Source organism: Dunckerocampus dactyliophorus, chromosome 3 (genome assembly GCF_027744805.1).
Source record: "Dunckerocampus dactyliophorus isolate RoL2022-P2 chromosome 3, RoL_Ddac_1.1, whole genome shotgun sequence".
Classification (NCBI taxonomy): Eukaryota; Metazoa; Chordata; class Actinopteri; order Syngnathiformes; family Syngnathidae; genus Dunckerocampus; species Dunckerocampus dactyliophorus.
The window spans coordinates 9,596,177-9,610,226 of record NC_072821.1 but is presented as its reverse complement, the minus strand read 5'-3'; the positions used below and the strand labels follow the sequence as shown (position 1 = coordinate 9,610,226).

The 14,050-nt window shown below is 40.8% G+C and overlaps 1 protein-coding gene across 1 annotated transcript; it reads right to left on the bottom strand.

Annotated features, from left to right (window-relative positions):
- Positions 1 to 269: 269 nt before the first annotated feature.
- ddx21 (DEAD (Asp-Glu-Ala-Asp) box helicase 21) lies at positions 270 to 13,223 on the bottom strand. The gene is made up of 16 exons (XM_054771307.1): positions 13,082 to 13,223; positions 10,752 to 11,012; positions 10,497 to 10,631; positions 10,245 to 10,320; positions 9,650 to 9,828; positions 8,542 to 8,659; positions 7,505 to 7,690; positions 7,078 to 7,223; positions 4,492 to 4,641; positions 4,137 to 4,298; positions 3,912 to 4,031; positions 3,725 to 3,798; positions 3,419 to 3,578; positions 3,114 to 3,248; positions 2,600 to 2,644; positions 270 to 1,932 (listed from the first exon to the last, which is right to left on the bottom strand). Exons 1-16 carry the CDS (start codon positions 13,160 to 13,162, stop codon positions 1,681 to 1,683), a joined length of 2,280 nt encoding a protein of 759 aa, XP_054627282.1. The 5' UTR covers positions 13,163 to 13,223; the 3' UTR covers positions 270 to 1,680.
- Between the last annotated feature and the right edge of the window lie 827 nt (positions 13,224 to 14,050).

Here is a 14,050-nt window from a genome sequence, read left to right as displayed (position 1 = left end):
GCTGCCAACGTCGGTATCAGTAATTAAGTGCTGGACAATATCGGTATATCAGCTATTGGGAAGAAAGCCAAAATTGAGCATCTTAAGATTGTAATATTTTTACACTTCAATTAAGGTGTCTGCAAGGATTTAGCTGTTATTCTTGTTGCTTTAGTTTGAATTTGATGCCATTTGACAACGCAGATGCTAATTTGACAAACTAAACAGTTGCTTCGGGACGCAACATTAACATTTTGGAAAATATAGCTACATAAATAAACAAACACAACCTTAGTTGACCGTTTAATGGACACACTCCGTTTAAATGAAAGGAAGCAGTCAGTCAGTAAAAAGAGCCAATTGCAAAGCAATCATCCAATATATTTTGGGGAGAATGTTGAGGTGAGGTAAGGCAGTAAACAGACTCCACCATGAAAAGGTTGACAACCATGATCACTCTTCCCAAATGGGGTAGGGGGTGGTGAAATTACCCGCCTCCCACAGGAGAGTCTTGCTGCCCACTTTTCCCCAAATGCAAAGTAATAAAAACATGTAACCCAGCACACCTTCCTTCTACAACTTTCACTTTGGATTTCAGGATGTACTGATTTGCAAAGTGAAAACTCAGCATGTCAATTCATGAGTTGCAGAGAAATCTGTTATTACAAATGGCTGACATTGGTCCTTTAACTTCAAGGGATGGTTCGGATTTTTTGACATGAACTTGTATAACATCTCCATCACCAGTGTAATGCATCAACAGTGACTTTCTCCCCCCACTTCGACTCCGGTGAGCCGAGTTCTGTTCGGCTTTTGGTGATGAAGAAAGTAGTTCCGGCTAGTTGATGGGGTCACATAAGTGAGGCGTTTTGCTTCTCAAAACAAAATGTGTTCAAAAGAGTAATAGGGAGAGATAGACAGACTCCCACTTTATAGCCAATATGACAAGAAGCCAAAGTTTCCTATTAGCAATGGCTGTGATAAGAAAACGGTGGAATATATAGGGCGATGCAGACACATTTTTGTTGCTGCAGCCCTAGCTATATTCTTTTATGACAATACCACTCTAGCTCTCAATCCAACTCTCTCGCGCTGCATGGGTCGTCATCCTCGCATGTAAACACTATGGAACACATTCGCAGGCAGCAGCGCGTAGTGATACGAAGGGAGTGAAATTAACGCTGATCAATTGTGAGATCTGACATTTTAACGGACAACGATTTTGTAATGCAAATGAATTTCTATTTTGAACGCCTTTTGTTTAGATAAGCAAAAAGCTTTACTTAAGTGACCCTACCAACTGGCCAACTACAACTACTTTCTTAAACACCAAAAACGACCAGAAATCGGCTCACAGGACTAAGTAGTGTTTTTTTTTTTTTGGGGGGGGGGGGGGGGGGGGGACTAATTGCTGATGCACTACACTCCTGATAGGGATGTCACAACTTCATGTCAAAAAATCCGAACTATCCCTTTAAGAGTGTAAAGGTTCCTCAGAAAACAGCATTTGTAGTTTACTGTCAAAGTAAAGACACTGCTCATGTGGATCATGTTGAATATGAGCTTTAAATACATTTCATGTATATCTGACATTGAATCGTAAAGGAGAGTTCCGCCCGCTAATCCTTACTGAAAGCCAATAGAAAACACTGCCGGCCCACAGGCGTGACAGCCAGTCCTATTAGTCTGCAGGTTGGAATGTCAGTAATCAAACGCTTCGCTGAAGTTGCGTTTGTATCCACCATGGCTGTTGCCATAACCACCACTACCGCTTCTGCGGAACCCATTACCGTGCCCACCACTTCCCCAAGAACTCCATCCCCTTCCGCCTCTGAATCCTCCTCGTCGGTCACCAAAGCCTCTGTCGTCTCTATTACTGTACAGCTTCTCCTCCAGCTCAGGGAGCTCTGTGGCCACTGTCAGCTGCCAACGACGACCATCACTCCAGGTGTCCTATTGAACAATCAAGCGTTGAGAGGACGATTGTTATGAGGACAGCAGTGACTAAAGGTGTAAACAAAATACATTTTTTAAGATGCTCCAGATTATTTATGTGTAAATCTGTTTTCATCACGATTGTCCAAAACCCAGGGGTCATTTTCAGCCTGCAACTGGTCTTTTTAAAGGCCCATGATATATTCTACAGGCAATATGTCATCTTTATAAATGATAGTTACAATAGGTGTGTAACTCCATGCAACTCCGCCTCCATGTACAGGGACAAAGAGGGGAGGAGAGGAGACGAGGGTTCACTCCACTGTAGCACCAACGTGCACAGACAGCTTCAGAGTGAACCCTCTTGTCATCCAGCCTGAGAGAGAGATGAGGAATACAAACAAAAATGCATGCACAACTTAATTTATAGAGTCTGCTGAAAATTGACGTTTTTTTTATCGTTAGTTTAATCGATTTATCGATTATTGTTACAGGCCTACCCTCAGTTTCCATGAAGGTGTGCTGGCCAATTGTCGGTAAATCAACCAGAACATACTGATGTGGGGTGTGGCCAAGGGATGGACAGGATCTTTTGTACAACAAGTTCAATTTGATTTTTCTAACATAACCGTAGATCCTCCAAATTCACCATCAATTGAACATTTTTACCTTCATGTGTGCTTACCTGAATTTCCTCGACTTTGTCGGCCGGGACGTCAAAACAAACTCCCTAATGGAAACACAGTCACGTTAAAATGGTAACTTCATCATAATTCAGTTATTTAATCTATGCCACATGTTAACCAAAGTGTAAGACAGTGAGCCTCACTTCAGAGAATATAAAACAGCTAATACCCATAAACTGCTTTTCTGCAGTCTATTTTGTGAAGCTTTCTGCTTGCCCAACAGTCTCCTCTATCAACATAAGGACTAAAATAAACCAATACTTTAAGCCTTAAACATGAGATTATGTTAGCATTCTTAAAAACTAAATTTTTGTCTACTTTAAGCCTTAAACATACCTCAGATTATCTTAGCATTCTTAAAAACTAAATTTTGTCCATTTTTTTAAGATACTGCACCTCACCTGATGTCACGAATAAGGTTTAGGGTAATAGGGTTAGGGTTGTCGCACAACAAATAGCGACTGTAGCCCCCTGTAAACTGTTTGCAAAGCCCTATAAATCAACAGTATATACCGTTCTCCCTTTGAGTAAAGTCATTCTTTGAATGTCGTTTTCAATCTCCTCTCCAAGCTGCTCTTTGATGCTTCGCCAGACATAACCCAGATTCTGCAATTCCTGAGAACATGTCAACTGCATCGTGGTGAAACCCTGGGAAACGACAGCAACATCAGTTAATCAGTGATGATTAAAACCTGCAATATTAATAAACGTTCATGTGACGATGAAGGCCTGCAGTCTATATGAAGGTGCAGTTATTGTCAAGCTCAAGCAACTGTATTGCAGTATTCTATTTTAAAGTTTGTCCATGTTTAACTTACAGCATCAGAGTTGAGCAGTGACCTCTGCTCTATAGTGGTAGCGCCTGAAATGTGTGCCAAGGCAGCAGCCAGTGCATCCACTGCTCCTTTCTCCTGTATGAGCTTCTCTGCAGACTCTTTGAAGTATCCAACAGCTGCAGCTGGAACTGAGTCCAGAAACCTGGATAGGGGGAAAAAAAAACCCCAAAAAATGACAATTATACATGAACTAGCATCATATTCCAGCAGACGACTGTGACGCTATAATGTATAGTTTTTTGACCGCATAATTGAGACATGTTCACTAACATTGTGCCTCAAACGCACCTGAGCGCATCCTTGCTTGATGACTTGATGATGTCATTGGCTGTGGGAACTCCGACTCGTCTGAATGTGATGTTCTGCAAAAATACCAAAGACACTCACGATTTAAACGATTTACCTTTCCTGGACATTAGCAATACCTTCTCCAAAAAGTTATTTTGATATTTTGGGTTTTAAAGAGGAAACATACAGCTTTGTTTTCCACATGGCGCAGCTGGTCCTCTTCCCACCTCTGGTAGAAACAGATGCAAACTCCGGTCCTCCCAGCTCTGCCAGTTCGACCTGAGCGATGAATGTATGACTCCACATCCTGAGGAGTGTAGATAACATACAATCTCAATCATAGAAGAAAAATAAATCCATGACAGTAACGCTTAAAAACTGCCATGAAGTACAGAATATTGCAGTGTCACACCTTGGGTGGAGAACACTGGATCACAAGGTCCACTTCAGGGATATCTAACCCACGGGCTGCCACATTGGTGGCCACTAAAACCTCAAACAATCCATTCCTGAAGCCATTCAATGTTGTCTCTCTCTGTTTCTGAGGGATGTCTCCATGGAGGGACTGGGCACTCTGGAAAGATGACACACAGTGCAACATAACTGTGACACTTATGAACTCAGAGCAACACCAACGCAAATCATATCACTGTTTAGGCACGACAGACGACTGCTTCGTCAGCAAGTCAACAGCTCTTAAAACTCTCAATGACTCCGGTTGTAGGCGCACAATATGAACATTTTCTTACAAGTGCATATGACTTTACCTGCTTGATGGATGCATTCATGGAAAGTTCATGGGCCTCTTTCTTGGTTTCACAAAAGAGGATAGTTTTGCCATGGCTTCCGCTGTACACCTGGATCACATCTCCCATCACTGCTGTGCGCTGTGACCAGTGGCATTCTATGGCCAGATGCTACACAAAGTGAAAAGTGACCATTATTATTGTCATAGGGATGAATACTGTGACAGAAATTATGTTTCCCTTTGAAATCACAAATATGCTACAAAAACATCAAAACAAAGTCAGGGTGGCCTGGTAAGAAAAATTAATATTGTGTATGACTCCCATGAGCTTGGAGGACTCCATCCATACGTCTCAGCAATGACTCAAATAACATGTTGATCAAATCATCTGGAATAGCAAAGAAAGCAGTCTTGCACTACTCCCAGACTTTGTGAAGATTCCTTGGTTTCATCTTCCAAGCCTCCTCCTTCATCTAACCCCACGCATGCTCAATAATGTTCATGTCTGGTGACTGGGCTGGCCTGTCCTGGAGCCTTTTGACCTTCTTTGCTTTCAGGAGCTTTGATGTAGAGGCTGAAGTATGAGAAGGAGCGCCAGCCCGCTGAAGAATTTACCCTCTCGTGTGATTTGGAAGGTAATGGGCAGCATGTATTTTGTGATACTTTAGGCTGTTGATGTTACCATCCACTCTGCAGATCTCTTGCACACCCCTATACTGGATGTAACCGCAAGCCATGATATTCCTCCACTATATTTGCGGTCATTGGGATGCAGTTTAACGAATGATTCATCAGCGAAATCAACCTGCCACCTTTCCACTGTTCATCCTTTCTGCAAGATGTGGGCGTTGGCAAATGCAACACCATTATTTAGGTGGCTCTAAATTCCTGCTGCCCAGTACCTTCCAAATTCTTCAGCAGGATAGCGCTCCTTCTCATACTTCAGCCCTACATCAAAGTTCATGATAGTGAAAAAGGTCAAGAGGCTCCAGAATTGTCCGGGCCAGTTACCAGACATGAACATTTGTGGGCATGTTTAGGGTTAGACTGAAGGAGGTGTTTTGGAAACCAAAGAATCTTCATGAAGTCTTGAGTCATGCAAGACTGCTTTCTTTGCCATTCCACATGATTTTTTCAACAAGCTATTTGAGTCATTGCCGGGACATATGGATGAAGTCCTCCAAGCTCATGGGAGTCATACACAATATTAATTCTTCTTACCAAGGCACCCTGAATTTATGTTCAGATGTTTTTGTAGCATGTCTGTGTTTTCAAGGGAAAATATACTTTCTACCGGACGTTATTTTGGTATTCAACATCTGACTTTTTCGTCCTAATTAAACTGATAAACTCAATGAATAATATAAGACTTTATTTTGCTATAATAAGCATAATCTAGAGGCTTTTGCGTTTCATATAAGATATTTCTGAATCCAAATGAGCAACTGAAAGTGATGTAATTTATTGTTCCTACTACATCTTGGATAAGCAACAAGACTTGTCAGGCACTGTACTTTAGAAGATACCACTAAGCGTGTTCTGTTGTAGAAGTGTCGAAATGTGGTTACACAAGTTAATTATCGGTATGTACTTTCTGCCATCTGGTGAAAGAGCATTTAATTGTTCTGCCTGTCACTATACAGTATGTCCTTTGCATGGATAGATCCATCCATTTTCTATTCGGCTTGCCTCACTAGGGTCGCGGAAATCACTGCTTTCAGGGCGCTACACACGGGAAGCGACAAACGACTGCGATTGGCCAAACTCATCGCAAACACGTATCAAGCCATGCACACGGGAAGCGACGAGCGGCTGTGACCAGTGACACGTTCTCATCCAGTGCGAATTGTCAGAGTCTCCCACGGTTTTGATTGACTGTCAGATGTGGAGTGAATTTGGAGGTGTCAAAGTAATTCAGAGGAGGAAAAGCGGCTGGTGTTGATAGAGTCCTCTTGCTAGTACAGGATGTTGCTAGTATTGAAGGTAAACTTACATAAATGTCATTGTAAAATGAATGTAAACGTACCCTACATGTTTCGTCTGGCACCGATGAGTTCCCATGCTGTGTTTTTCTTTATAGCTCTATATTCTCTTTTAGACATGTTAAATAGCTCCGGGAAGTCTGACATGGCAACTTTCACGTACTGATTAACATCCTGTTCCCTCAAGGAAACTCCTGCTGATTGGTCCTCGTCTGGGGAACAGCAATGAAAAGTTGGAAATTTTTCAACGTTCTGGGATCTCGTCGGAAGACAGCGTGTGCACGATGACACGCACGAACACTAACTTTCACACGCAAGAATTTCACGTGTCGCTTGGCTGGACGGTGACACATGATAATTGCCCTGTCGCGCAGGTTCCATTGAAAATGAATGGAGTAGAGGCAATGTCGCCTCCCGGGTGTGGTGCCCATTCAACCGCAAATTTAGACAAAAACAACGGTACAACTGCTGGTGGCAGCCAAGTAGTGCACATCATGTTGTCTCAATTGCTTCAAGACACGATTAATCAAGAGTCAAGGGTTCTTAAATTGTAATCAATTACAATGTCCACCCTTAGCCATGATGCTTGGAAACTTGCCTCTACTATTTGAGCACACACTTACCTCGACAGTTATTGCAGCTTTCTGCGTTTTCTTGCCAATCAGGTCGACATGTTTGCACTCTGGTCTCATATATTTCTTGGCCACATCATAGACCCATTCGGGGCAGGTGGCCGAAAAAAGCAGAGTCTGGGGGTTGGTGTCACCATCTAAAGTGGAACATGGCCATAAGCACATATAGGCACTATTGTCATTGCAAGGGAGATATGAAATCAATCGTTTTGGATGAGACACAAATTGCGACAGTGCCTCTCAAGGTCATACAATTCTAAATTCCAGGAAAGAGACTATTTAGAGGTTACTCTTTACAGTATTCATAAAATGCACGAGAAACCACTAAATTGGTTAATCTGTCGCACCTTAACAGAAAAATTTATTTAGAATTTTAAGTAAATGCTGCAAATCACATTTTTCACAAAGTCAGTGATACCTTTTTTATAGGAGGAGGCTATAATTTCTTCCACTTGCTCAGCAAATCCCATGTCCAGCATATGGTCTACTTCATCCAGAACCACATGCTTCAGTTTAGTGAGGTCCAGTTTATGATTCTGGATGTGGTCTTTGATACGGCCAGGGGTTCCTACCAAAATATCAATCCCACCACGGATAGCAGCAACTGCAAACAGAGTAGAGGTATATTTTTTATTAAAACGACAGCCAAAAGTTATACTCACTTTTACATGTTAAAAGGTTAGTTCTGATTTTTTTGCCATGAAGTTGTAGGACATCCTCATCAGCAGTGTAGTCCAGCAACGGCGACTTAACCCCCAACTGGTCTCCTAAGTCCAGTTCTGGTCGGATTTTGGTGATAAAGAACGTAGTTCCTCTTAGTTGCTGGGGACAATTAAGTAAAGACTTTGGCTTCTCAAAACAATGTGTTCAAAAAAGTAAAACATTTGCATTACAAAAATGCCCTCCCCCCCCCAAAAAATCTGACCTCACAAAACACTGCGTTATATTTGTCTCCCGGTGTATACCTGTGCACTGTCACCTGTGCGTCCATGTGTATGTAAATCACGGTAATGCCACTCTTCTGCGACAGAGCGCCGCGGCCATCTTGTTTACGAGCGTCTTCATCACATACACATGAATGCACAGGCGACACTGCAAAGGGATACGGGGGGAGACAAATATAAGGGCAAGCGTTTTTTGAGGTCAGATTTTTTGAGAAGGCATTTTTGTGATGCAAATGTATTACTCTTTTGAATGCATATTGTTTTGAGAAGCCAAACTCCTTACTTAAATGTCCCCAGCAACCAAGCGGATCTACGTTCATCACCAAAATCCAACCAGAACTGGACTTAGGAGACCAAGTGGGGGGTAAGTCACTGTTATTGGACTACAATGCTGATGGGGATTTACTTCATTTCAAAAAATCCAAACTATCCCTTTAATTTTGTATGTATAACATACAGTAAATCAATTTGGGGATGTATGATGTATACAAAATTAAGCGCGTAAACTTACTCTGTTGGGTGTATGAGCTGCCTCCATAGAAACAGCAAATGGCAAGTCTCTTGGAGATGTCTTTAAAGTCCTTAGCGACCTGGATGGCCAACTCTCTGGTGGGAGCCAACACCAACACCTGCACACAAACACATAGTAGATAAGAGGTTTGTGGGTCTATTGCAAAAAACTCTAAGGGATTAAGCAGAGATATGTTGGTTACCCTGGCTCAACTTACCCGTGATCCAGTTGCACAAAAGTGGGATAGTGGAAAGTGGGATATGTTCTGACATAAGGTACCATGGAGATTTATTCTGTGGATTTAGAATGCGCCAGACCAGGCTAAGGTCCAGGATCTATTTCATCTCATCCCTTATCTCAATCAGCAGTCACCATAAATGGATACCAATAATTATTCCACTGCCCACTACACATTATCACTTTCAACTACACCCACTGCCATTATTTCAACATTTGTCATCATTCATTTCTATCATTGAACACAAAAGGGTTTTAGATGATGTTGCAATAATTAGGTTATTTAGTAGATCAATTACACATACTATATATAAAATACACATCACATATAAATACAAATACACACCTACAAGATAAGAGTTATACAGTCTGATGGAGTTACATTTACACAATTTCCACTCACGTCTGCAGTCAATTTCACCTACAGTTTCAATGGATTCATAATCACAGTGTGACTACTTTTTTGGAGATGTTAATTGTGTTGGTTGTGGATGTGTACTACAGTACCCAGAAGCCTCAGCGCTCAAGGGGAAACCAGACGCTTACACGCTGTTGAAGCCACAAGCGACTAATGGTGATATGCTAATAAAGCAAAGAGTTCATTGGTATTACTGAAGACCGCTGTTCTTGATGTTATATAAGCAACAAAGATAACATTAACTTTTTGGATTGTAACTATGATGTTTCTGCGGAGCAGTGAGTGGGTATTTGTGTATTACTTACGCACAAAGTATTGTAGATTGTCTCTGCAATACTTTGCCTAGTTTTCTCTCTTTGTTTAATGACTGACTGTTTTGCCTTTCCTTTTCATTTGCCCTTTTGCCTCCTTGAGGATTTCCTCTTCTGTCGGGGTAAAGTACTGTGTGCATACCTTGGGAGGACGGCCTCTTGCCCGCGGCCCTGCAGTGTCCTGCAGCTTCTGCACTAGTGGAATGGCGAAGGAGAAGGTCTTCCCTGTTCCTGTACGGGCCTGGGCAAGTACATCTTCTCCATCATACACAGAGTCAAACGTTTTCACTTGGATGTCAAACAGGTAAGAGACACCACGAGCTGAAAGAGGAAAGAAATACATTTCAATATGGGAAAGAAGATGGAATGGCATATGGAGACAAACAACGAGCAGTAGTGTGTAATTCAGCAGCTCGTCCACAGTAAGTCAGAATAGCTGTTGAATAAGTGTACCAGTATATAAACACCAAGTTATATTTTGTATAAAATTAGTAAACGCCAGACGGTAACTTAACGTTAAAAGACGCATCAACATCTTTGAGTGGGCTGCCAAAACACTTTGATGTATCTAATTTCACCAAATGATTCCTAAAAACCACCACCATCAGTGATGATCTACTTATTGAACTTTGTGGAATTTTCTTTCGCAAATTTCTGGTTCAAATTATGGGAACACAAAGTCACAACAACTTGCACTACTTTTTGGTGTGGTCTGTAAAAGTAAATGTGATTGGTACCTTTAAGCTTCTTAATGGTGCCTTGAGAGATTCGGAAGTTGGAGAAGGCCCCTTCTTTCTGCTCAGGTGTCTCCTCCTAAACAATTAGAATCATCGAGTCAAATGTGAGCGCTTTTAAAAAGAACATTAAATGTGAAAACCAATGAGGAAAAAAATGAAATGACTTTGAATTACTTATTTTAAGAGATATAAAAAGCTATGGAAGTATCACTTTCTTAACCATGATATTATTTTAAAGATGATGAATCTCACAATTTCTTTTTCACTCTCACTGGTTGAGTCACCACTTGACTGAGATGGTGTCACGTTGGGAGTTTCAGCTGGTGTCTCTGGCATGGAATGTCCGTTGATTTCCGCTTCAGCAATGACTTTGTGCTTCTTTTTAATCTAAAATCAAGACAGTAAAGCCAGAATTAAACGAGTTACAAATAAGCTTTTTCACAGCGTCAATGCTACAAAGCATGCTGGTATTTATTTTTACTTTTTAAAGGGTGCACCAATTCTCACCTCATCTGCTTCTTTCCTCTTCTTTTTCTTTTTCTTCTTTGGTGGCTCATCATCAATGTTGCCATTCATGTCTGTGGCGTCATCGATGTGCTCATTTGTTTGGTCCTCTGCAAGCTTTTCTTTTTTCTTTTTCTTCTTCTTTTTCGGTGCAGGAGGTTCACAGTCCGCATCTTCCTCCACCTCCACCTCCACCGCCACCTCCTCCACCTCCACCGGCTGCTTCTTCTTCTTCTTCAGTTTCTTGCCATCCTTAGATTTGGTCTTCATGTTCAGTAAAGGAAGACATTTCAGTACATTACAAAAGGTTTTGATACATTTTAAAAACATTTGATACATTTTAAAACATTTAGCCCGCAGGTCACAAGTTGTGACCTTATATAGCTCCTTAAAACGAAAAATATGCAGTACTACAACAACGTAGAAATAATCATTAAATCAGCACTTTAAAGGCTGAATAAGACCCTAAAATGGTGCTTATTTAACAATGTCAGTTGAAAGGAAATTAAATGTGACAAGTTACTAAAAATGCTGGAAACAAAAGGAAATACAACAATGACACAATAGCAATAAATAAACAGCAGCATAATACAATATATGATTAACAATTACAGTTGGACATCGTTTTAACTTGAACGATTCCGGTTTCGGTTCCTCATTTCAATTCCAGTTCCTAATGACTCTCGATTCTGATGCTTCTATGTTTGCCTGGTTTTAAGGAGGGTGCTAACCAGAGATCTTTTTGGATTAAATATCTGAACACAATGAATTGTTTAATGATATGAACTTTTTATCAGCTTTACTATGATCTGTTACGGGAGGCTATTTTCAACCAGTGTACAAATATCAAAGCATTCAACTTGAATATAAATGTTTCTTTTTACAGGAGCACACTTTCACTAAAGATGTTTAGGTTGAAAAGTAGTATACTTTGTTTGCTGTCTCGGTGTTGGTGTAATCTGTTTTATGACACGCTTATTAACAAAAAAAACCCAGGATAAAGCCCAAAGTGCTCTTATTTTAAAGGCCGGAAGTGTGTTATGTGACTTGAGAAACTCCCTTGACTGTTGCTAAGAGAGACGGACTGTGCGAATTATTAAACTTGTCTAGCCGTAGCTCCCGAAATTCCACATCAGCTAGCAACCTGAAACCCTCGATTAATCATGTTAGTAGTGCACCCTCGTTTGCATGATATTGTGTTGCAAATGTTGCATTGACCCGAAGATATCAGTTGAAAATATTTGCTTTATTTTCTGCAGGTTAAATGTCATATTTGTTTTGCTGAATTGCCCTTGAGAAAAGCAACTCATCAATACATACAGATACAGTATATAAACATTTTACTACTTCCTCAGAAGTAGTTAACTAATACTTGAATTAAATTTACAGTATTGATTTGCTTTTGGTTATACTTTGAATCCAAGCTGATTTTTTTTTATGTATAAAAAAATTGTGTAACATCAAAGTAATACAATCATTTCAATATTATTGTATACAGTAAGTCATTTGGTGATATGTCAGTTGAGTTTCTCGACTAGGGGTGAATTTCTAGATATTACTAGAATTAGCCAGAATATTACTTTTTCATATCCCTTGGCCAAGCATGAATAAATTATGATCAGGAAGAAAAAATACAGTTACCAAGTGCTGAGTTTACAATGAAAGCCATTTTAAATAGAATTTTTTAATATTGTATTTAAACATGAAATTATTTTAAACATACAGATCATGGATTTCAATAGGTCAAAATTGGCCATAATAGTTTTGAGGTAGACAGGGTAATTTTTATACACATTATTAAACGAACTGAAGTTGAAAACTAAAAGATTTGGAAAAAAATAAGGCAGGTGGACATAAAAGGCCAGTACTGCATAGAACCCAGCGTGCTACTGTCTCACAACGTAAACGCGTTGTTTTGTGCCTTTGCGAGTCGCCCAGAGATGACGCCACAACACAGCGACAAAAACCTAGGATCTCTAGTGTTTGAGCGTTAACTCTAGCCTTTTCTCTTCCTCCACTTCCGGTGTCCACAGAGTTTGTAGATCTGCTCTCCAAGCACATGGCCTTGCCGTGTGGCGTTCTTGCTAGGCTATGCTGCTAATGTACAACTCCAACTCGACGGAGCAACAAAATCATTGTCTTAATACTGTTCTTAAACGCAGTGTACATAATAGATACATAGCCGTACATACTATGAATCTGGAAAAGCATGTCACCCTGTCGAAAGCCGCTAAATCCAATGTTTGACATACTAGCATGCCACATATTATCAAACATGGAAGCAGCTGAAACAGGACGGTTTTAAAAGTCAGCCCGAGGATCAATCTGATCACCTTTGAGACCTTAACATCGACGGCGGCGTCCACCTCTTCTTCCATGGCTTTGTCAGATTCTACCATGACTTTTGATGGCATTTCTCCTTCCAGGTTGGAATCCTTCGGTTTGGACACACAAGCTATTGCTTGAGCACGCGGATGGAAAAGAACGAGCACGGTGCGCGTGCCCGAGAAGTTGAGCGAGTCAGGCATAGAAATAGACCCGCTAGATCAGCATGAGATGATGGAAAAAAATACCACTTTTGTAAATTTATTGTTTTCGAAAAGCTCATCAACTAATATAAATACACAAGGTAGTAGACATGAAAGCAAAAGGTCAAAGTTGATCTTCAGAGCAGTTCATGTACACCATCGACTCCATTAAATGTCCGCCAGATAGCGCACTGTGACTTGTGCAGCGCTACAAAAGTATGCTCTCAGTGTTTCTCAACTTTTATCTAGGCAAAACGCATAATTTACATTTTAAAAATCCCACGGCACACCAACAGACAAAAATGCTCAGTACTGTATAAATGGCATTATTTGTATTTTTTCAGTCAAGTGAAATTGGATATTTTCCTGATGACTTCTCGTGGCGTAACTGATGTGCTGCAGCACAGTGGTTGGGAATCATTGTTGTGCACCAGAGGTGTCCAATGATGCTTGGCTGTTTTTTATTGCCCTGCAGCATATTCTAAAATATACGGAGCCCCGGAGGGAACATGAAAAAATATAATGGGTACAGTTTTGCGAGGGAAAGCAAAAGAGACTGTGGTAAAGCTAGAAACATATTTACATATTCAAACTTCGGGGATCAATAATTCCCGAGTGAATGGTTATAACACTGCAAACCATACTCTTTCCAACCGTGGCAACACAGACAAACAGCTAAAACCCAGTTTTTATCAAAACGAGCCGTGTTCTGTGCAGTCTGATTTATATTGATCTCGAGGATAAACCGGCAGCGAGACCGGAGCGCAGGGACCG